Source organism: Pavona decussata, unplaced genomic scaffold, assembly GCF_977016875.1.
Source record: "Pavona decussata unplaced genomic scaffold, jaPavDecu1.1 SCAFFOLD_115, whole genome shotgun sequence".
NCBI classification, from domain to species: Eukaryota; Metazoa; Cnidaria; class Anthozoa; order Scleractinia; family Agariciidae; genus Pavona; species Pavona decussata.
This window is the reverse complement of record NW_028145529.1, coordinates 559,867-584,630: the sequence shown is the minus strand read 5'-3', so window position 1 is coordinate 584,630 and position 24,764 is coordinate 559,867. Positions and strand designations below refer to the sequence as shown.

At 38.5% G+C, this 24,764-nt stretch overlaps 2 protein-coding genes across 2 annotated transcripts in view; one reads left to right on the top strand and one right to left on the bottom strand.

Annotated features, from left to right (window-relative positions):
* Positions 1–24,440, bottom strand: part of LOC146469885 (uncharacterized) — a 34,659-nt gene extending 10,219 nt beyond the window's left edge. Inside the window, exons 1-14 of the mRNA XM_085122729.1 lie at positions 24,357–24,440; positions 21,791–21,892; positions 21,131–21,459; positions 20,150–20,288; positions 19,445–19,579; positions 17,992–18,140; positions 7,489–7,678; positions 6,977–7,089; positions 5,917–6,094; positions 4,601–4,720; positions 3,658–3,795; positions 2,586–2,816; positions 2,202–2,395; positions 943–1,050 (exon numbers count right to left, since the gene is read on the bottom strand). Of these exons, the coding sequence (XP_084978855.1) occupies positions 943–1,050; positions 2,202–2,395; positions 2,586–2,816; positions 3,658–3,795; positions 4,601–4,720; positions 5,917–6,094; positions 6,977–7,089; positions 7,489–7,678; positions 17,992–18,140; positions 19,445–19,579; positions 20,150–20,288; positions 21,131–21,459; positions 21,791–21,890 (2,124 nt within the window). The 5' untranslated portion in view covers positions 21,891–21,892; positions 24,357–24,440. The remainder of the gene's footprint in view (positions 1–942; positions 1,051–2,201; positions 2,396–2,585; positions 2,817–3,657; positions 3,796–4,600; positions 4,721–5,916; positions 6,095–6,976; positions 7,090–7,488; positions 7,679–17,991; positions 18,141–19,444; positions 19,580–20,149; positions 20,289–21,130; positions 21,460–21,790; positions 21,893–24,356) is intronic.
* LOC146469886 (uncharacterized) lies at positions 11,735–15,929 on the top strand. Its single transcript, XM_085122735.1, has 2 exons — positions 11,735–12,710; positions 15,455–15,929. Exons 1-2 carry the CDS (start codon positions 11,798–11,800, stop codon positions 15,778–15,780), a joined length of 1,239 nt encoding a protein of 412 aa, XP_084978861.1. The 5' UTR covers positions 11,735–11,797; the 3' UTR covers positions 15,781–15,929.
* Positions 24,441–24,764: the final 324 nt, after the last annotated feature.

Sequence of the window (24,764 nt, the reverse complement as noted above, 5' to 3'; positions counted from 1 at the left end):
CTACCTAGACCGCCATCAACAGCAAAATTAGGCAAGTACGATATGTACCATACATCAGTTGCACCCTATGTCGGATTAGGACTGGGACTCAATTAATCCTAAGAGACGGGAAGAGTCCTTAGATGTCTTAGATTTTGCTGCGAGTTGTGTGCTCTGCATCGAACCATATACAAGTCCAAAATAATCATAATCTGCTTCAGACTCTTCCATTTGGCTTAATCAGAATTTCAGCACTGCAATTCTTCCAAAGGTTGACTGTAACGATTAAGTTTACAATGTAGCTTTGTAAGTAAATTTAGTCTCATTTTTGCTTAGTTGGTAGAGTAATTTTTAAATACAAGCCATTGCTTATAGACCTTAAATTACAGCTTGAATGGAACAGGCCTGAAATATTTTAAGCTATTGATTTGGGTTATTAATATTATAATGACATGTGGATAAGCCTATGACATATAACAAGACACCACGTTCGTTCATTCATTCATTCATTCATTCATTCATTCATTCATTCATTCATTCATTCATTCATTCATTCATTCATTCATTCACTTATTTATTTATTTATTTATTTATTTATTTATTTATTTATTTATTTATTTATTTATTTATTTATTTATTTACAAAACTTCCACCTTCAGTAGTTAAGTTTAGGCTTCTAGTCAAGTATATTTTAAGCTATAGTAGGAAGCCTTAAAATTGACTACACAGATTCAGAGACAACATGCAACGATAAAATTTCATTGGAGATTCCTTCCTAAAGTTAGCGCACAAATTGGCCTGTTTTCTCGGACAATTTCGTGTCTTGTAAATTATTTCAATTTGTGTAGAACATTTAAGTTAACTAAGAAAAAATTTGTGAGTTTTTGCGGACCTTTTTATCCTTTAGTTGAAATTTGTTAGCTCTATTAATTGAAATTCATCAAATACATACGAATACTCTACCTGAACATACATCCTTTTCTCACTTTCGTCTACGGATCTAGCTGCGATCAGTCGTCGTTTCTGTGCGTTTACTTGTGCACGTCCCACTTTCGACATTATAGTCGCTATCTGAAATGAAGCATTGTAAAGTTATATAGTTACATACATACATACATACATACATACATACATACATACATACATACATACATACATACATACATACATACATACATACATACTTTATTGTAACCTCCCCAATGGGGCTTTTCAGGAAGAATTATTTAAGTACTAAAGTTACTAATAACTACACGATTAAAATTAATCAAATTTAAAAAACGTTTAAAACATTATGTAAACTTTATAATCGAGAAAAATACTAAAAATAAATTAAGTTAAGGAAGTATTTACAAAATTGTCTAAAAGCTTATTCTTCAAGATACGTTTAAAAACTTGAACCGAACGGCTATATACATATAGTCTGTCCAATTTAAATTTGATTAAAAAAGCTAAAGGATCCTAAGATGGTGGCAATTTTTAAGGCTAATTTTCAAACTAAAGGATCATAGCAAACACCTATCTAACGGTCCTAACGTCATCTACGACGGCAAATTAAATGCTCTTCTGGTGATGTTTACTTTGGTGAAACAAAACGAAGCATAAGCGTTCGCGTGTTGGAACATGAGAATGTTGAGTCTATTTAGTAATTCTGAAACAGTGATGCATTTTAAAAAACAAACCCATGGAGACACCTGTACTTGGAATAAGATCCTATCGGCAAAGTCATACTTACAAGATCCTCGGGGACTATTAATTATTTAACCAAAAAAAGCTTTTATTCAACATTCTGTCAGGTTCACTATTTCAGGGCAAAACTATTTCCACGTGGAATAACACAGTATACGTTTAGCGACGTGCTATCTCCTTGAGGATGAATGAATAGTCCGACGAAAGCAATTTTGTTGCTAACAATTGTATCTGCACTGTATATCGCAAAATAACAGCCCAATTGACTTTGAATGGAGCCAATTTTGGGGCTCGAAAAAGTACTTCCTCTGGTCAATCCATCAACAGACGCATACAATCAAAGTAATAGGCGAACTCGATGCATAGATACGTGGTCAGCGTCAAGAACGGGAAAACCTGTGCGAGCAAGTCACAATTAGTCTTTTTATTAATCTTCTTATTAGATCGCTTTCCACACTCAATTTAGTTGCTCTTTTAAAATTTCCTATTGCTAAATAGCATCTGAGATAAAAGAAAGCATATTGATGACTGACCTCTTGGAAGTTGTTATTGTTTGTCTCTTCTTCCATCATATCGTTGAAGGCCTGTTCGTAAGTTTCAGCTGCAGCTTTTATTTCATTTACGTCTTCTTGAAGTGTCTCCCATTTCACAAGAGGGGTGAACAAAGCATTTTTTCCGAAGATATCAAAGCCTTCCTGGCCCAAGAAACCAAGCTTTCTTTGAGCGTCTAAAACAAATGTCATTTATATTTCGTTAGTTCTTATACTACTACTTTACATCCCCCCCGCCTTCGTTCGTTAAGAACAAGAACAATAATAATGATGGACAAAACGTACATAATTGATTTCCATGTCTATGTTCATTGGCGCTTTACAAAGTTTTAACCAGCCAACAATAAACTTTTTCAAGAAGCTCACCTTTCATAATATACTCAAGGTCCTTTCTTCCAGTCGCCATGTTGACAATGAACTGTAATGCGTTTTTGCCCTTCTGGTTATTTCTGTTCCCAAGCAACAAGTCCACAGCCTGTCTCCTTATGATGAGTAGAAGGTCCTTTGAAAATCCATTTTTATTCTGTGCGTCTAATGTTTCTGATTTACTGATAGAAGAAGCACTAACGGTGCCATCCTGTCCTCTGATTTTGGGAGCTTTATAAGGGAAAAACTCGATTACTTAAATTAAAAATTCCAGAAAGGTTATTAAAGGCAACCAGTTATACAAAAAGGCTAAACGTAAAAAAAAGAAATCCTCAACGAGAAAGAACTTCTGGGGCGCTTACCATTTACACTAATAACCGGGAAACTTCTGTTGGAAAATCAAATGGTATGCGCCTTTTCCATTTGGAATATTTCTTAAATTACTTTTACTGCCCCTCATTTCTGGTTTGTACAGAAAATTTCCAATCGGATGTTATGTGTAAATGGTAAGCGGCCCTGATTTTTGTACAAAAAGTGGGTTTAGCGAAGAAACGTGAAAACGTTTTTACAATTACGTTTGCACAGTTTAAAAGAGCTCAATTGTCAATAAGCAGTGTTAAGGGGATTACGATAAATACTGCATAAATAAATATATGAAACATATATTTTGAACTGCGGGCGAAGGTTAAATTGAAGAAAGATCTTTGCAATTAGTACGCAACTTAACCTGTTGCGAAAAGAAAGCGTGAACATAAATTCAGGCTTGAACGGAATTAGAACCCATGCCTCTGCAATGCCGGTGCAGTGCTCTACCGACTGAGCTATCAAGCCATCTGGTCATATTTTGAGTTCGATGAAAGGTTAAATAGAAGAAAGATCGTAACAGTTAGTACGCAACTTAAGCAGTTGCGAAAAGAAAGCGTATAAACTCTCTTTTCATTACTTAATTGAAGCAACCACTCGCAAAATATTTCATGTTTGTAAACTTTCTAGCTCTCTTTCATTTCCTATCATTCTTCATCACAATATAATGTCTGAAAAAGCTTTTTTTATCTTTTTTTTTTGTTCTTACTTGATCCGGAAGCTCCTTTGCTCCCAGCTGCTCCTCGAGCTGCTCCGGGTCTTCCTGATTTTCTGCACTCATAAATCAAATTTGTATGTTCATATACGTAGCACCATATTCCAGGTATTCCTGCACCACCATTTCCACCTGAAATTAAACCCAAATAATCCAGTTGTAAAAAAAACTAGATCTCCCAGATTTTGTTACAAGCAGGCAATGACGAATTGCCGCAAGCATTGGTCGCGAGCATTTTCTTCAACATTTCGTCGCTGAATTTTCCAGAGGCTTCGAAAGAAATTTCGAAAGGACGGAATAATAAGAAGCGAAAATTTTCCAAAGTGCCGATGTTATTCAACCTCATTGCATTTGTTTCAGTTATCAATAATTTCCGTTTTCTGATTGGATAAACAGAAAACAATATGTGCAACGTCTTCTGTTTGAACAGGTCGTTTACTTACAAGTGTCCGATCTTTATCCGATCTTTCATCAATTTTTCGGCAAAGTTTTAGATGACATTAAACTCAAAAATAATAGCTGCGATCTCAGTATTACTATAGTCCTCTTCCAGTGCTTGAGAAGAACACGCAAAAATAACAATCAATCAATGTTCCAGAAATGTCTATCAAGCCGATTTTGTTAAAAGTCGCGCCAATAAACCTTGAAGTGTTAGAACTTATCCTAACTTAATTTTAAAAAAAAACCCTCTATCTTAATTTTGTAAAAATATTAGCTTTTCCTTAAGGTAACATCGTTTTCTTATCTTTCGTATCATATAATCGCTTAATTCGTTTTCTCTAGGTATTGAAGCTTTGTTTGTCTTAGAGATTCGTTTCTAGCGGAAGAGGGGGAGGGGAATTTCCCCGTGGTCTTCAGTGACACCTCAAGATCTTACCTTGGTTAATTAAAGATTGTATGACTGTTAGTTTACCATAACAAAAAAAGTTGTAGTTACCATTTCCGCCTTGTCCATTATTTGCTGGTTCGGCTCCAGTTCCCCCACAGACCTGAGATTGTATTCGTCCGTTTAATTTTCTGTAGTGGAGAGTAACACTCCCAGAATTTCCACCATTCCCTGCAGGGAAATACCAAACATAAGAACATAAGCAGAAAAAAAAAACGTTCATAAAATTGGGGAATCAGACATGATGAAACGCTCTGTCTTCCAAGTCCGCACGTCTTCCTGATAGTATGCATTGTCAAGGTCAATATATTAATACTCTGTAGTCCGCCTGTTGCTGTAGGTAGACAAGAAAACGTTCCTATTGCACGTAATTGATCTGGGAGAGCATTCCAGATTCCGGTAATGAGTCGTTATCTATATAAACCAGGTCGTCAATGGCCTTGCAAAAGAAGACGACATCAAGTACAAAATAGATAGCAGATAAGTGGACTGTAATGTATCCTTGCAGTTCGTAATTACAACACTTATATCACATTGTTGTTTTAAATGAGCGAGTTTAGTGGGGGTGGCGTTGGTGAATTGAACAGAGACGGTGCTTATAACGAGAACATTGAAAAACAAAATTCGGTGTAGCCAAATGACAGGCTTTAACAAGTGGCAATACGTTTCTGTTGTCGTAGAACTGAATTGGTAGTATGAAGAGACATTCGTGGATTCTTTCAGCGAATGGCTTTTGCCATTGACTAACTGACGAAGCCAAGGACGATAAAGATTTCAGTGTCGTGAAAAACAAGTCGTTCAGAAAACACCCCAAAAGGGATGGTTGGGTAGCAAATTGTTTGCGAAATCAACAGAATCAGTTTTCACCTCCACCGTTCTGTTTGCCTAAAGTCCATAATGAATATTTATCGATAAAACTTTCTGAGAATAGGACTATGCGGGATGGGATGCAGTCATAAAAATGACTGCAGAGGCTACTACCACCGTTGCAACTGTTGCTACAATATAACGAATGCGAATGATAGTTTTACACTTTTGTATTGTTTTGTCTTGTCTTTTCCCCTTCCCGTATTTTCTGAGTTATGCTTGCTCGTTCTTCGTTTTTTTTTTATATGTTTAATATTTTCTTTTTAGAGAGTTTGTATGTTTAGCCTTTTGTAATACTCCTTGGCGGACGTACTTCCCATATTTTAAGAAAACAGCTTGGGGACAAACAAATATCAAATAAAACAAGCAAAATATGTGTAGTCGCAAAGAGAACTGTTTGTTGCTGACAACGGCTTGCGTTTTAATAAAGTGAGTGGAGGCAATAAACAGAGGGGGAGGGTGGGGGAAAGGGGAGAGGGAGGAAGGAAAAGAGACCTTACCAGGTGTTCCAGAATTTCCTCCTCTCTTTCCGTTCCCACCTCGGTGACCTCCTTCTGGACTCCTTGTCCTAGCATTACATTTCTTTGATGCTTTTTTATATGCTACACTGTACTTCTCGTGATAACTAACATAGCCACCAGCACCGCACCAATGCCAATGACTATACTTATCATCTTTCTAAGAATCAAAAACGAAATTATTTTGTCGTTGTTGTTGTTTAAAAGTTACTTATTTTATCACCTGAGAGTCCTTTTAAATAGGTCTCTTATTTTATTGAATGCATTACAAAGTTGTGGGTTTATTAATCTTTCAGTATACCCTTGTTTAGAAACGTTCCCAAATCGGTGAAGGTAAGCCTATATGACGATACCCATTATCGGCCATTTCTTCTTATCTTTTAGACAAATTAGTGTACCCGCTATACTCTTCATGCCTCAAAATTTAAACAGCTCAATTTTTCACAGACAAGGTCACCTTTTGTACGGCTAGTTGTATTTCTTGCTTAAAAAAAAAAACGTATATACCCTCACAATCTGTCTGTCACTGCATCTTCCATCTACTTTTTTATACTCTCTTAGTTATTGTGTCATACATTGTTTTAGCTTTTTTTTTTTTTGCCGGCTACACAAAGCATCCACGATTAGCCCCTTAAAAATAACTTAGGACGAGGATTCTACAAAGGCAAGATCTTCAGGTGTCACTGAAGACCACGGGGAAATTCCCCTCTCCCTCTTCCCCTACCCCTCCCTTCTTCTCCAATCTGGGCGAGGCAAAACTTAGTGAGTAAAAACCCTGCCTTTGACCTCCCTCAAAGTAATTTTTATTCATTGGCAGGGTGGGTGAGATGGGATCAGCTATTGCAGTAGCGTATACCGCATTTGAAAACATCTGTTGAATTTGCGCTTAAGAAATGATTATTATTAATGATTATACCAAAGGCGCCTTCATAAGTTGACGTCCGATCTTACTTTAATGGCTTATAATTAGCAAGTGTGTAGTAGAAGAAATGTAATATCATTGCACTGCAATTGAATGCTATATAGTTTTGTGAATATTTACATCGCTGGCATCAGAGCCTCGGCGACCATCACCGCCATTTTGTCCTAAGTGGCCATTTCCTGCTGTGGAACTGACAGCAAATTCGCCATGTACCGTGTCACAGAAAATTTCAACTGAAAAAAGAAACGGCAAAATACACAGTAATGTGCCTACGAGTAAAGAATTGACAAAAATATCACGTTGTTTGTCTCTGCATCGATCAATTCAATGTTTACAGCGCTAGTGTATGACAGAGGTTAGCCTTCAAATGTTTTTTTTTTTTTCAATTTGTGTGTGTTGTGTTGGAAAAATACCGCAATCTAAAACCTTGGCGTCGTGTAAGCCTCTCCGTTTTGAAAAACTTTGAAAAACTAAGCTACAGGAGACCCCATGGAAGCTAGGCCATTGACATAGCTTCATACGAAAAACATTGTGCATACTGCTACGATTTGAATTTCCATGAGTGGTTACCGTATATGGAAAAGAACTGCGATGCTATGTCTTTTTTTTATTATTATTTATTATTCGCTCACCCCGAGGACCTTCCACGCCATTTTTTCCATTTTCTCCGTCAGTTCCCTCTCCATTACTTTTAACAGCCACCGGATTAGCAAAGTTTTGTATCCAGTCTGGCGTCGAAAAGGTGATTTTACTCCCCTGAGAAGCGATAATCTCTCTCGCATATATTTTAACATTTTGGACGCCATAGAAGACAACTTCGCCCTATAAAAAATTTAGAGATACATAAAAAAAGTGTTAAATTGTGGATTTTGCGGATGAGATTTAGCTGAAATGTAAAAAAAAAGGATACAGCAAGATGACGAAGAGTTGGATATATATATACACCGATGACAGTTTTAAAAAACTTAACTTTAAACTTATTTAACTTCTTGTGCCTATTTACAACAAGATAATGTATTAAACTAAACAACAATCTCTACTGAAGGGTAATTGTGAATTAAAGAAAAGCTGAACGTAAAAATTTGGCAAGAAGTTTGGACAACCTAAATAGCTGTAAGGCTAATCGAGTGGATGGCCCAAAACTATTAAAAAGGTTAAGAAAATATTTGAAAAGACATAATTTATTTAATTAGGATAAAAAGTACTACTTTCTACCGATTATAGTTAAATTTGATAATGGTGGAATTACTACGTATAAATCAAAAAAAAAAATAAATAAATAAATTGAAAAGAAAAATGCTGTCAGAAGACAACCTAGCTGTTGTACCTCCTGAACTTAACACTAAAATTGGTGCTTATTCATGCTTGATTTTAATATAGCTAAAAGATATCATGTAATTGACAGGAGAAATTTTGGGTGAAGCGTTGTCGATTATTTTTAGTATTACCATCTCCAGGAAGGGTGATTGAGCCATTGTACTTTCCTGACAGGATACCCGAAAGTTACAATGGATGTTGACAACGCAAAATGAGAATATATATGCAAAAATACTATAAACTAAATTCGATTTTGAGACGGCAATACGACTTTATATTGACGGCGTTAGGAGAAAATATATTCCGACGTATTGGGCTCCGTCGCTTCGCGACTCCGCCCAATACGGAATATATTTTCTCCCAACGCCGTCAATATAAAGTCGTATTGCCGTCTCAAATCGAATTTAGTTTTTTATCGCGATACTGACATTTTATTGGAGAAAGTAAACGGATAAAGTACAAATCGTGCGCTGATTGAAAGGGAAATTCTTACTTCAGTTAAACTGTAGCCATGGTAATATTCGTACGCGAAATTTTTTCTCGGGGCGGGTTATTTGAATTTTTGGCTTTAATTTTTACTACAAAACAAAGAAAATGCAAAAATTTACCGCACATAAAGCACCTACCATTGATGAAATAGGCGAGCTAGTAGGTTTGAACATTTTACCAGTAAATTTTATTGAAAATTTGTTACCGTCGAGATATAAACAACATGAAAACAGTGATGAATAAACCTCACAACCAGAAGCAAGAATAACCATACTAGTACCCAAAAACGAAAACAGAGCACGGTTATCCTAGCTTAGATGCCGTGGAGATTTAGAAATTTGAAAGAGACCAAGCGGCGAAGAATACTTAAGCCTGGTTCTCATATGCCGCCGAACTACCTGCGACACAGCCACCGGTACAATAAGTGCACTTTTGCGGCCAAATGGATTTTTGGTATTTATTTCCTTTTGTTAGGTCTAATTTTTACCTTTCAAAGAGCCGATTTTTGCTTTCAGACTTTCTTTTTCATAACTCAGGTTCTATTACCCAATTTTCGCCTTTGATTTCCTATTTCTGTGTGGTGTTTTGTATTTCGGAATTTCAAATTGTAAATTCAGCTTTTCGATCTCTGAGTTCAGAATGCGGCTTTCACGTTTCATTCTTTCAGCGCATTGAGTTGGCTTTTCAATTTTCCTTTCTGCAAACTAAATTGAGTCTTCCGTCTTAGCAAATTTCTTATGCGTGATTATTTTCTTTTGGGAATGTAAATTGCGAATTTCGTTTTTCGATTTTTACCTTTCAATTAATTTCCATTGTTGACAGCTAAAAATAGTTTTTTTAATCTTTCGGCTAAAGCATTCAGACGTTTTGGAATGCAAAGGGTTGTTGGTTTCAGTTATCAGTCTTTGACTTTCAGACCCTCAGCTTTTACATGGCACTTAACTTGAAGCTCTTCCTTCGTTCAGCGAAGATCTTTTCCTTTTCATTTGGTCTTCGACATAAATTTGATCAGTATTTGGCTCACAGTGCTCTCGTTCTCCACGTTGAAACCTGACGCTTTGTAAAATTTGGATTGTGTGCTGGACTGAAAATTGAGGACAGTGGACAAATAGAGCACAGAGCATCACTTCAGCTCAGCCTCAGTTTCTTCTATTTTTGAATAGCTGGAACTGTAAATCGAAGCTGAAGCCTTTTCTCTTCCATGTTATCAGATTATTGATAAGGTACTAAACATGTGACAAAATGCTAACAGAGGCCCTATAAATCTGGGGTGGGTGAAGTCAGAGTAAGTACCTGTGGGTAAGCCATTTAAAGGGGAGAGGATACAATTTTTTAATTGTTTTTGCAGAGGGTTGTACAATTTTCATAAAAAGACCATTCCGGGAAATTCAATTTCGTTACCCTAGATTTTTGTTTGTTTGTTTGTTTGTTTGTTTGTTTTTGCACTACCACCCTCCCTCTTCTCTCCCCCACCCCACCCACCCACCTCCGGGAGATAATAGACGATAGGTCCCCAAGTTTTCTCTCATTTTTCTACTGATACTTTTTTCTCCCGCGCCCTCTCGTTCTGTTTTTCTTTGGAGTTTCGATTGGAGAAAAGTTGAACTCATGTGCCTTCTCCTTATTTCCATCGTAGCTTGCTTTTGACTTTGCGTCAACATGATCAGCCACCTTTGTATGCTTGCACGGGGCCATTTATTGTTATTTGGCATGGTTTAATGTGGCCTGTAGTTTGTAGATTGGAGATGAGATCTTTTTACGCATGATCTCTGTGCGTCCACTGTCTCTTAGCAATAATCTTTTGGAGGTAGAATCGCCTGCATCGTTGTCCCCTATTAAAGAGTTTTAGCATCGCGTTTACGCGAAACGGCAAACGTCACCTTGCCGTTTCACGTAAAAAAGCGTGAACCTTTTGTCTTAAGCTGGAATTTTACGAGTTTCGATGAAGCTGTTTTGCAACTCCCTGTGGTGAGTTCATGAAGAAAAGTGCGGTAAGAAGTGAGTTATGAAGGATTTCTAAACGTGAAACTTAATTTGCCCTGGTATCACTTCCCGGAAAATTTTTGGGGTAGTTGTTTTCAACATGTAACTACTTATATGCATAAGAAAAAAAAAAGAAGAAGAAGTAATACTTGCGTAGTTCTCACGTAGACGGCAAACGCAAAATAACCTGTTTTCACATAGAAACGGCAACCGACAAACGCGAAAAATGGCGGGAAAATCACGGTGGTCACGTGGTCATTTTTTTCCGTTCGCGTTTCACGTATACGCTATGCGAAGTCTCTCTATTACTTTTATAAGGGTCCCTCCCTTAATTTGCCTCTCACACAGTCGTTTGTATGGGTATCGTACTTTTTCCCTTCCTTAAAAACGAAAAACGACTGTATAGAAATGAACCCACGGGAGGTTAGTCCTTAGCTAATCCCTGAAGTAATAGCACGTGCTCCATGAAAACTGGCGCCGAAGTACATCAAGCGAAGGGCTCATTTCATTCCACGATTCGTTTTTGTCTATTGGCGACGTTTTATTTTATATGGAGTGTTGACCGTTTAACGTGCGCAACGCTCGTTCAACCTCTCATTGCGACGCGCGCAAACATCCGTTAGAAAGCTCCTGGTCGTGAAAATTAGCAGTGTCCATTGGTGGCAACAGAATAGCAGGTTACAAGTGAGTTAAAAAAAAACTGACAAACAAACAAACTGCCTAGAAGAAGGGAAACCATATTCATCAGTAAATGTTAACCTTTTATTAAACCAATGGAATTATTCCATCACTGTCGTCAAAAAATTTGATGCAGTTCCACGCTGTTTTGAGGAACAAGACAATACATCACTTTCTTTTAAAGCGAATGTCAAACAATCAAAGAATATCAAAGCTCCTTTTCCATATTTGAAATCACTCGGTACATAAGGAGATCCACTGGAGTGTACGTTCCAAAACAATAAAACAACTATGACAAACATTTTTACGTCCACCAATCGTAATAGCCGTCACGTCGCTCTTCTAGGCACGTGCGATGCTAAGCAGATTTTCTCACAAGAAAAAAAATTGTGTTTAACAATATTCCTCCGAACGCACGCGAAAACACAAGAATCTTCTCGTTTCAGTGTTCCAAAGATTTTTTCCTTTTAAAACATGGCGCTTTTTTCAGAAATTGCTGACGAGACTCTTGTGAGACGTTTGATTTGGCAAGGATATACTCATGAGGAGATTAGCTGCTTTTACCAACAGCGCTTTCCAGACTTAAGAGGACTAGGACGTCGCAGCGTTAGAAGATACTGTACGGAACGTAATTTGAGGCGCCTTTCTGACGGAGATCTTGACGAAATTGTCAGTGATCATATAATGTGCTACGGCAATAGCTATGGGCGTCGAATGATGCAAGGTAGTGTTCGCGCCATGCTAGGAATTACTTCAAGAGCCATTAGCCGGAGGAGGATTTCAGCGGCTTGCAGGCGAGTGGCACCAGATGCACTTAATGCCAGAACAAGGGACACTTTGATTCGAACAAACCCTGTGCCGTATTTTTCTCCTTATTTTGGATACAAAGGCCATTTTGATCAGAATGAAAAAATTGCACAAACCTTTGGGTGTACACACGTGATGTTTGTTGACGGTTGCTCTAGATTTATATGTGGAGCAATAATCCTGCCCGTAAAGAACCCCATCCTTATTTACCATCATTTATTCAGACCAATATTGCTCCGATATGGATTATTCGATCAGATCAGAATGGATCACGGACAAGAGTTTTGCTTGTGCTTGTTTGTTCAGGAACTTCTTAAAGAATACAGATTTGACAAAAGGAGAATGCCATGGCGTCAGACACAGTCTACACAGAATTATGTAGCAGAACGCATGTGGCCAGAAATAAACCAAAGAATCAACTATCCCATAAAACTTGTCCTCGTCGTTCTTCAGGCGAGGGAGGCATTCGACTTTGATGGCGCTGTTACGAAGTTCTGCGTTTCTTGGCTGACTATGTACACCTGCCATGACCCTTTACAGCAGCTTGTTGACTCTTGGAATTTTCATCGAATTCCTGGGCATAATGGGTGTGTCCCCTTCCCCCTGGTGGTGTGCCTTGTCGTGGCGGGGACGCTTGTGTGACCTTACGACCCCCCGAGCTATGCCGGCGGGAGCCTTGTGCTCCCGGCAGGTCTAACCATGCCGGATTGGTCTGCGCGGTGAGGGTCCAGACTGAAGCAGCACCAACTGGGGAGCCATAATACCCCTAAGGGAAGGAAAACCCTGACAGAAAACCACCGGCCCTCCAGGTCATGGGGGTTGGGCGGTAGGCCAATCACTTGCCCCCGGAAAAAAACAGAAGATTACCAAAACTGCAATTTCTCAAGTACTAATTAGCAATGGCGAAGCTGTGCCCGTGGACGGAGGCACAACCGGACACACCATGACGTCAATGGGTGAAAGCCTACGGGAAGCCCACAGACCGACAAGGTCATTGGCAACGCCAAAATCAAGAATGCGTGTGGGATGCTGGAAGGTACGAACAATGTACACAGTTGGAAAAGCAGCGCAAATAGCACGAGAGATGGAAAGGTACAGACTTGATCTGTTGGGACTAAGTGAGATACGATGGACAGGAGCAGGACGTATTAAGATGGGGAATGGCTATACAATGATTTATGCTGGAGAAGAAAGTGAGCATCAGAGAGGAGTAGCAATAATGATGAGTCAGAACACACAGAAATGCCTAATGGAATGGACAGCAATAAGCAGTCGCATAATAACTGCCCGATTTTACTCCCGCTTCAAAAATACAACTATAATCCAAGTGTACGCTCCGGCAAACGAAGCAACAGATAATGTAAAGGACGAATTCTACGAGCAACTTCAAAGAACTTTTGATACATGCAACCGTCATGACATAGTTATTGTTATGGGAGATCTGAATGCAAAGGTTGGTGACGACAACAAGGATGTGGAAGGAATAATGGGAAAACATGGACTGGGTAACATAAACGATAATGGTGAAAGGCTATGTGACTTCTGCTCAATGAACGGTCTTGTCATCACAGGAACATGCTTTCCACACCGAACAACTCATAAAGCGACTTGGGTGTCACCTGATGGAAGGACTCAAAATCAGATTGATCACATGATGATCCGTAAAGAATGGAGGAGGTCTGTGGAAGACACACGAGTGTACCGGGGTGCAGATGCAGCAAGCGATCACCTTCTGCTAATCATGAAAATAAAACTGAAACTACATAGAAACCCAGATAGAGCAAAGACTAATGCAAGACTTGACACAGACAAACTGGAAAACGCAATGTTCAAGTCCAAGTTCAGCGTCGAACTGCGAAACAGATTTGCAGCATTAGAGGTCGAGGAAAACATCAATGAAGATTGCATGCAAATGGAAAAAATTTACATAGAAACTGCTGAGAAAGTACTAGGCCGGGTGAAAAAGAAAAACAAGCAGTGGTTGAGAGAGGAAACCTGGAAAGCAATAGATCAACGACAGATGATCCACGACAAAATACACTGCACGAAATCAGAGAGAATAAAAAGCAAGCTACGAGTAGAGTACAAATTGAAAGACAGAGAGGTTAAACGCAGAGCAAGGGAGGATAAACGAGCTTGGCTAGAACAGGAGCACAGTAGACCAAATATTCATCCTCCGTAACATCATAGAACGGGTGAATGAATGGCAGGCGACACTTTATGCACACTTTGTCGACTTTGAAAAAGCTTTTGACTCAGTACACCGCGAAGGACTGTGGAAAATCATGAAGGCCTATGGGATCCCAGACAAGCTGATAAGGATGGTGAAGATCATGTATGAAGACTTTGAATGTTCAGTACTGGATGAGGGAGAACAAACAAGATGGTTCAAGATCACAACTGGCGTTAAGCAAGGATGTGTCATGTCAGGTTTCTTATTCCTGCTTGCTGTAGACTGGGTAATGCGAAGAACAACAGAAGGACAAAGAAATGGCATCAGATGGAACTTTACAACTACACTTGAAGATCTCGATTTTGCAGACGATATAGTCCTTCTCTCATCAAAACACCAACAAATGCAGGACAAGACCAACCGACTAGTAGATAATGCAGGGAGAGTGGGGCTGAAATTGAATGCGCAAAAATGCAAAGTGATGAGAATGAATGCACGAAGAGAAGACAAAGTAATGATTGAAAGAAAGGAAGTTGAAGACGTCGAAGAGTTTGTATATTTGGGCGCGACTGTGACAAAAGAGGGTGGTGGCACGGAAGACATCAAGAAACGTCTAAGCAAGGGACAGGGAGCTTTCTACAACCTAAAGAAGATCTGGAATACAAGGAGCATTGGTCGGAATACAAAAATCAAACTGTTTAAGACTCTGGTACGACCAGTGCTATTGTATGGATGTGAAGCATGGAAATTAACAGCTGCCGAAGAGAAGAAATCGGATAGATTTCAGTTCACATGTCTAAGACGGATATTGAGAGTATGGTGGCCGCAACGCATGAGAAACGACACAGTTTCAGAAATAACAGGCGTGAGAAAGATAAGTGACGAAATACGAAGGAGAAGATGGAACTGGATTGGCCATGTGCTTAGAAAGGACAGGAACGATGATTGTATGGTAGCAATGGGGTGGCAACCGGAGGGAAAGAGGAAAGTGGGGCGACCTAAAATCACGTGGAGGAGGACAGTGGAAAGAGAGTGCAGACAAGAAAGGTGGACCAGCTGGGCTGAAGCCAGGACTGCAGCAAAAGACAGGACTGGTTGGAAAACGAAAGTTGCAGCCTTATGCGCCTCATGGCGCGGAGAGAACTAACTAACTAATGGGTGTGTCCCACTGGAGAACATGCTACAGTCCAACCAGGCGGTCAAAATACCTGAGGAGCTGGTACCCTCCACTGAAGAGGTTCTAAGAATGTATGAAGAAATGGGTGGTAGTCTCACTCACAATGCACATTTTGGAATCGACCCTCTAGCATTACGGCCAGATCTAGTAGAGTCACGAGAGAAGTTGTTTCGCGCAAATCAGCCGACAGGATCGATAATGTTTTCTGGCATTGTGTACGGAGACTCAGAACTGTTTGAACATGCACTTCGCTTTCTGATTGATTTAACAATGTATCTGACCAGATTTCTAGAGAATTAGAAGAACACTTCATGCATCTGCTGAAGTTTTTGACATAATACGAAAAAGCGAGATCGCTTTGTGAGACAATAATGATGTTACGTTTGCCAGATAATCGTGTGAAAATTCCGTTGTCTTCAACAAGGTGAATAGCTTCAGTCAAATTCAAGTTCTGTTATTTGGCTGTAATAAATGTCTTAGAATCAGATTTAAGGTCCACTGGATTTTGATTTAGCCTTTGCAAAATCACTAGCCTTTGCGAAATTCTATCTGGCCGTAAAGGTACACTGATCGTACTGTTCCGACATATGAGAACATACGCCGTCGGCAGCAACAACCATCGCAGGCCTTTGCCGCCGGCAAGCCTGCGAAGTTGACTTGAGTTCAACTTCGCAGGCAGGTCGGCGGTTCTTCCGGAACGTCGGCGAAAAAAACGTTTTATGTGAACGGAACCGGCGATCGTCGGCGATGTACCAGAGGTAAATATAGCCCACAATTCATTACGTCCAAGAAAAAAATCATCTACCAAACAAGAAGATAAACTCGAGAAGACAAATTAACCATTCTGTTCACCTGAAGAAATATGTCGTGTAGCCTCAACGCAGCAAACAAAGTATGATACTGTCCGTGCTGGCTCCTTTCTCGAAGCATAGGGCGAACCTAAAACTTCCGCTTCCGTTTTTCTCGTTTTTCTTCACGCTCTCTTCATAGGTATCTCCTTACAAGCAACAAAACTAGCGAAAACTAGACTGGCAACGAATTACCAGGGTTCTATCCATGTTTATTGAAGGAATGTTGAAAAGAGCGCCAAATGATACCGTTTAAGCGCGCTTTTTTAAATTCACCGGGGGCACGTCCCAGGTACATCTGCGCAACCACTGCGATGCACCTGGTTCGAAAAATCACGTCAACCGGCGACTACAACGCAGGTCATCGCAGGTAGGTCGGCTGCATATGAGAACCAGGCTTAAAAATTACCGAGTCTGCCGTTCGGCGCTACGACAAGAAGATAAAATTGACAGACCTGAGCCATGAAAGAGAACGCAGCAGAGATCTTGGAGCAAATTTTTCTAGAGATAAGAGACATCAGAAAAGAAACAGATCCTTTTGTTTTGAAAATGCCATAATTTATTGGAATTTAAGCTCATTGTTATTTACCGTGGCCGCTTTCATACTCGAGAAAGTCTTTTAAGTAAATTTCTCTTCATCAAATTTATAATCACTCTTTTTCGCTTACCTTCAAGAAAAAAGTTGTATCCGCTGTATCATGGTACATGTTCACCACATAAAAAATATATTATAAGTGGTCGTTAAACAGTGTCAGAAGCTTTGTTAACTCAAATGAAAAGAAATAAACAACACCATCCAACGTCGCATGTTCATTCACAGAAGTAAAATTTTGATCTGTGCGCGCCAAACCCATTTAAGTGCCGTGCTGTCATGCTTTCATGACAGTTTTTGAGCCAATCAGAAACCGTCATTTTGAGACGGCAATACGACTTTATATTGACGTCTCCACGCAATGGGAAGATCCCCCAGGATCGCGATAAGAGTATGCTTTGCATACCTTTTGACTATTTGGATAACATATTTTTAGTGCCTAGGTACAAGAAACCGGTTCACCACAAGAAATGTAGCCTCCCTCACAGACACTCTTTTGGCTCGTCACGCAATCTTTTCTCCCCAACGAGACGTCTGAGGAGGAAAGATTGCGTGACTAGCATCTACGAGGGAGGCTACAAGAAATGGGGTTAAACTAAATTTCCGAGGTCGAGAAAGCCTTTAAAGTTCACTTGCTTCACTAAGTCATCGAGCACGCTCTAATAACGTGTCCCACCCAGATTCTACGATTGAACGCGCGGCCATTTTCGACTCTCTTTCAAAGTAAGCCACGTGGCTGCGTTCAAAAATCGTTGCTATTCGTTGGGGGTATTGTACGATTCCGTACGCGCAATAAAAAGGATTCCACTGCCAAAGTCACGATCATTGCTTTGCAAGCGGTGAGAGCGCTTTTCAGATTTCCCTTAAGATAATTTATGGGGAACTGTTTCTCCCCATCGACCTATCCTCAAATTCTACATGACTAAAAGAAATTCTACAAGCTAACAGAGACTGACAAATCCCTAACATTTCGCTCTAACAGATGTGGCACCTTCCGAAATATATAATTGGAAATATCGAGATTTTAAACGCCAATTCCCAAAGGTTTTGTAACCTCTTTATGCCACATACCTCAACGTAGAGAGTGTCTGCTAGAATATCCAGTTGCTGAACGAAGTTCATATCTTCTCTCGTAGCCGCATTGAAATTTGTGTCTTTAATTGTCAGCCGCTCTTTTAGGTATCTAGCGTTAATCAATCGACCAAGAGCTTGGTAGTGACCTGAAGAGCGAAAAAAGAATTCTTAGTAAGTAAGTAAGTAAGTAAGTAAGTAAGCAAGTAAGTAAGTAAGTAAGTAAGTAAGTAAGTAAGTAAGTAAGTAAGTAAGTAAGTAAGTAAGTAAGTAAGTAAGTAAACAAGTAAGTAAGTAAGTAAGAGAGAAGCACTAAATGCAGTAAGACATGAATAACCTCGTGGACCTATACCTGACTAAGTTAAACCTTATCTAGACCGGGATTTTTTTTTTTTTTTTTTTTTGGGGGGGGGGGGGGTGTCTTCTGGGGCCGGGAGGGGGAGCGGATTCGACCCCCTCCATAACTTCGCAAGTATAAGAGCTATGGCAATGAGACTTGGAGGAGACATAAAACGTCACAAGATGTTTCCTTTGAGGTCTGAAACGAGAAGTGATGGGGTCATATGACGTTGTTATGACATTATGATTGTCAAATGGAGTCCATCTTGTATCCGCCATGTTAGAAATCTGGATTTCCCTAAAACTTCAGGAAAGCGCCGAAATTGAACGAATAGTAATCAGAACCAATAAAGGAACACTAATATGAGCTAAAAACTTAAAAGTTATAGAAAGAACAGTAATTTTGTTGTTCATTTTAAAAAGGGATTTTCCATTTTCTGATAAAACGACCAGTCAAAATTGGTTGCCATGGCAAAAAACAGTAACCAACGACATCAAATTGTTCCCAGACAAATTTTCAGAAAACTCCTGAAGTTTCAGGCCTAAAGGTAAAGAAAAGTCTAAGTCCGAACTGAGGGACAAAAATCTTTTGGAAGGATCAGTATTGATTAATAATTAAACTCGAGTCAAAGTTCATAATAATCCAGGATTACCTTAATCAGCTTGGAAACAACTGGGCCCTGAACTATAAATCGCAAGGTCATAGGTTTTCGGTTCATATATTTTCTTTTTCCTAGTATGTCTGTGTCACTGACTTAAACATTACATTTATCAGAAATACTTATAAACGTTAAAAGTTTCAAATATTTTAAACTTCAGAAAGTGTTCCACATTTCTTAAAATTATGGATAAAAATGATCTAGCGATGATTGTTCCTCAAAAAAATTTTCCCAAACGGCACGCTTGAAAGATTTAAGTGAATACTTGATGATTGTTCAACTCATATACAATACAATACTTTATTCACATTTCCTTAAAACATATGGCAAACTATTCCAAATCTTTTTAGCCCGAAATAAAAATAGTCCCTTACAGTGACTAGGTAACCAAACGGTATTTTTGAATCCTTAGGGAAAATACTACGCCGATTGGCCTGAAGAAACGTGGAAGTTACCTGTGCTGATTTCCACTATTGCTGGCGTTTGGAGCCATGTTAATGTCGGGATACTTGGACTGGGCGAAGTCGTTTGACTTGTCCATCGACCACTTGCACACTGTTTCCATCTGTACGGGTTGCTGTCTGGCGCGACTAAAAAAATTACGAATTTTTGTTTCAGAACGTATCCGATGAAAAGAAAGGGGATTCAATACATTCAACGGGTAACGTTACCGTTTATTTATTCCAACAATTTCAAAATTGATTCAAACTCTCGTATGACGTTTATACTTATTATTAGGGTCTGCAAGGTGGATATAATTCAGAAATAAATCGACACATTATATATTTATCCAAAATTTCCAACTAATGAAGCGCATGTTCAAATAGAAATACATACTTTATTCTCAAAACGAATTTTAAATTTCCTCACAATTTTCATGAAAACAATACGGTTAATTCTGCATGATGACTTAACATATTATTACCACAAAATGCCTGACAAAATACATTTCTAAAATGTATTTGTATATGTTACAAATGTTTAGATTTACTTTTAAAGTTGGGCGACAGAGATGTTTTCCCGCATGTTAAAATCCCAAATACATCCAATATTCAACATGTTTCTAGTTTCATGACTTGATAATTAAGTGTCCTGCTTGTGCCGAATTAGTGAATATTATTACTAGATATCGTTAAGAGTTAATGAACTTCCCTCAGTACCTGTACAACCGTAGAGTTCCACCCTCATTGATATATGGTTATGCCAAGTAACAGGTTGAAAGCGAATGTAAGGCGCCATGATTGGTGGATTAAGTTCATGAGCAACAACAGTGTTTTGATCTGTGTTGCCAGAGAAAACCTAAAACAATAAAAAAATAGCTGTTATTTGACATTTCGGCAACCCAATCTCAACCCCACTACCCTTATTGGATAGTTTACACAATGCCGATAAATACGACCAAAAAGGTCGTTAAAATCAATAAGAGTGTTAAAATACTGACAACACTAATGTTAAAAATTTCATGATTTAAGTGTATATGACAGTTTTTTTATTTTTTTAATCAAATCTTCATGTTTTTCTCGTATGAAATCGAAAGAAAATTCCTTATAAATTTTCCTACCCGTGTATGAGGCGTAGGGGACGTAGGGTGTCAAATTTCACTTCCGGTTGGGTGCAATAAAGCGCAAGACGGTAGACTGGGGATAATAGGGTTGTGACGTCAATATAGGAACGCTAGTCTCACGATTTCTCCATTTAACATTTTAACATGTCATCATCTTACAGGTATAGGCCTTTGTTTATGACTTTTCAAAATGCTAATCAGTTAAAATTAACATCAGCTGTTCTACGTGTTCCTCCCGAAAACAAAGCAAGAAACATTTTGTCCAACTCGGTTAATTCTCTTGTGCTTACTAATTACCTACAATCAAGACCAAAGAGTCTTGGGTCAAATCTTACAAAATATACTAATAACTGCTAATTGAACGGGGGTGGGTGACCAGATATTTTACGTCCTCGCGTGCCGTGTTCCCGTCACGCGCGTACGAAACATCGTAAATTCGAACTTGTCCTTGGGCAAGTACTCTTATTTATTTAATATATTTTTTTTGTCTTTTTCTCACTTTTTATTGACTTTATCTTGGATGCAATGTGTGAATGTGAATTCTAAGGAGAGTGTTTTTGATTTTGCCGCATCGTACCTTGTCTGTTGACTCTCCCTGCTCCCTGTAGTATTGGAAGTTTACACCGTCTTCACTGAACTGCAGTTTGTATGTTTTTATCCACTGACCGTAATCACTTCTTCCTTGAGTTGCTACTCGCGTAACTTTAGTATACTCACTACCTAGCTCAATACGGATCCATTGGTTTGCATCATTTGTACGAGCAGACCAAGATCCTTTTTTATTGCCTGTTTTTATCATGTTTAGTCTGGCACGGTTCGGGCCATGATCGACACTCCATTCTGAAGATGCAGCTATTTGTCCGTCTGTAATGGCACCGCTTTCCATACCAAGAGCGCCTTGACATCCTAAAAGTTTTATAAATTATTATTAAAACTTTCAACTAAGGTTCATTCACAGAGAAAATCGACTTGAACTAGCAAAAATGACTTGTAGTATCCGTAATCAATGTGGATTGTACATAATTCTTTCTTTAAAGTAGTTATGTAACTGTGAATTTGTGCGATGCAATCAAGGGAAGTAGAATCCTTAATTAATGACCTGTTTGGAAAAAATAATAGAATGGAAAAGCAAATAAGGTCAAAATCATGCTCACTTTAATCGACTTTTTGTAATGTTAATTTGTAGTTATTTTTGTATAAAGAATCAGAAACATTGTCGTGAATTCAAAGTCCTGACCTTCATCGTTGCTTGCGTCGCTTTTCGTGTTCTTGCCTTGGACCGACTGAAGTACCACAGAAAATATCCACACAGCACAGATTTGATTAAAGAGCACCATGCCTTGGGGAAAAAAACAAACGAAATAATAAAGATGATAAGGGGGATGAGGATGATGTATTACATTGTTTGTGATAGAGGATTAGCTCGCAGTGAACAATGGGACGTAAAATTTCTCGTAAAAGTAGTGAACAAAATAGACAGGAAGCGATCTATGAATCATGTCCTTGCCGGCAAACTATATTTTCACATAGTCTGCCTTAACGTTCGGCCATTTCTCTCGAATTTGTTTGGGATTTAAAATGACAAGGATAATTGATGCCCGCTTCACGACCGGGTAATAATGTGCAGTCTTTAATATATCTAGGACCCCACTATGTGTATTTGTCTATCCCTCCCCGCGGCCCTTCCCCAAGAGTGCTATGTCATCATTACCCATTTATTCCGTGTCCGCCCTGTTGAGGCAATATCGAGATTGTTTCTGGTATACGAACCAAATATTTTAACTGTAAGCATCCTACAGTTAACTGTAATAACTATTTCGCTGAGACTCCAAGGTCGCCTCCTCGGATTTTGGGCTCTGCGCCAAAACCCCTTTGAGGGCAAAAATGGTTTAACATTTCTATGTCAACTAAAAAACGATTCGAAAGATGTTTCTACTTTAACTAAAATGGAACAAAAAAAACCATTTCTTTAAACTGCAACTAACAAGCACAAACGGTTAAAAATTTAGCGAAAACAATGTCTCATTGAATGGAGTACCAGCCTAGAGTAAACAGAGTAATCAGGTGGTCAGTCTGTGTTTAATTCTTTGTAGTTCAGGTGGCTAGAACCTATTTGTCGAAGAGCTACCTATATATTCTAAAAAATGCGTCAGATTAAAGGCATTTCTCTTAGTTTAGTGCCCGGTTAAATTTGTTCGAAAATTTCTGTTCAATTTTCGGGTATTTTTATTTCATGACATACACATTAAATATACAAAAACGAAGCAAAAGAAAAAATCATGATAGTAGGAGACGAGGAGGAAACTATGAAGTCTTTGTATAATTGAGCCTCCTCAAATTAAAAAAAATTATCTTATTTCAATTTAAATTAAAGTAATAACATCGGATACTGAAATGACACTGAAAAACAATGAACTAATAAAAAATCGGGTAGTCATTTGACCAGCGAAAACAGGTTTTTTTTCTCTCGAGAGAGGAAGATGAAGACCTCCGGAGCGAGGTTCCTGAAAACCTAGGGCATGACAAATTACGCCTTCAAGTAATAATTTTTTTGAACTTTGGATGAATAACAACAAAAACTGAAACCTCTACCATAAGGTATAAAATATTTGTGGAAGTAGTTTGACGGTACTCCACAAACTGTCAAGAAAGTTGACAGTTTAGACATTAAATGATGAGCCCAAATTTCCAACACCAGCTGCAAGCTGAGCTCACTGGTGCGTAAAGTTCGTGGATAAACAATGATGTATTTAAAATTGTATTATTTTTTCTTACTCAGAAAAAAGGGAAAATATCACGTTTAAAAGATATATATCGTACTGTAATAAGAGCCGAAAAGACAACGACAGAAAGAAAAACATGATGTTGACGTTTTTATTTTGCAAAAATAAATATCTAGTAATTAAGTCGGAAGCGCTTGGCGTTTGTTAAATTGTGCTTCTGGTGTTCCTATTATTTTAAGTGATTTCATAGCACCAATTCACCATTTTCTAAATATACACTTGCAAATGTGCTATTAATAACTACTTGACTTACTGCAACAAAGAAATGAACTTTATTGTGACTAACAAAGTTTGGAGACCAAACTACAAAAAACAAGGAATTAAATAAGATGTAGCTTTGAAAATCTTTGCTTCAATTTGAAAAAGAAAGGCGAGAGGGAGGCGAAGGTATCCCGCAGAGTCGCACGAACTCAATCTCCCGTCAGTAGAGGGTCAGGACTTTTATAAAATCCAGGTAGAAATTTAAAAAAAAATACGTTTCAGTATTTTAGTGTATGTTTTATGTTCATCGCATATTCTATAGAAACGTAGTTTTATGTGCCTGTGGCCATTGGCAAACCTGGTTTAACAATGACGACAAAAAGACAATTGACGCAAAAAGAACTGCTGCAATGACAATTTTACAATTTCTAAATTATTGGCTATAAGCATCCGTCAAAAAGTAACAAGTAAAAGGTTCGGGATCTTGATGTTTGCCCAGTTTTGATTTTAATTTAACAGCTTTATATACATGTTAATTGTTTTCAACTCATTGCCCAAATACACTTAGCTCTAGAGACTTAAACTGGATGAGCGCAGCTCGCCGAAATGCTTTTATTTAAAAGGAAAAAGAGAAAGAGCCAAAACCGTCACATACGAAGAGAAATTTAAGTACCAGGTGTATCTTGTAACAAAAAATTGTCGTCATCTTATCACTGTAACTTGTCATAAATCACTGTCTAATCGATCAATAAATGTCCAAGCATATAACACTAATAATTAAAGAATCGAAAGTTATAAAAAGTAAAATGAGCCAAATACCTTGAAGTAAAAAGGCTGTGAAGCTCTTGAAGTCGACGTTGATGGAGAGGCTTGAAGACAAACTGAACAATTGTTAATTCTTATGATGTAATATAGCAAAGACAGTACCACAAATCCACTCGACAGCCTGACAAGCGATCAGGGTGGGTACACATAAGAGACATTACGCCACCAGTTACAAAAACACGGGGTCTCTTCACGGTCCAAAGTTTCGCATTTTTTTACCAGGCACTAACATGAACAAAGATAATATATTTGCAAAAACGAAAATTTTTTCATGTTATCTGTATTAAATCTTTCGTTGGTGAACATTTATCAGATAAAATGAGAGGCACGTTTCAGTATGTAGTGAAATCAAACGTCCAGCCTGCCTTGGCTTTGGCGTTCGCTGTCGAACATTTCTTGTTT

What these genes read in the sequence shown, in the direction of transcription:
- LOC146469886 (XM_085122735.1), top strand. Translation starts at nt 11,798, where the DNA reads ATGGCGCTTTTTTCAGAAATTGCTGACGAGACTCTTGTGAGACGTTTG. An exon ending in TTTTCATCGAATTCCTGGGC is followed by an intron (nt 12,711 to 15,454) that starts ATAATGGGTGTG and finishes AGAACTAACTAA; the next exon opens with CTAATGGGTGTGTCCCACTG.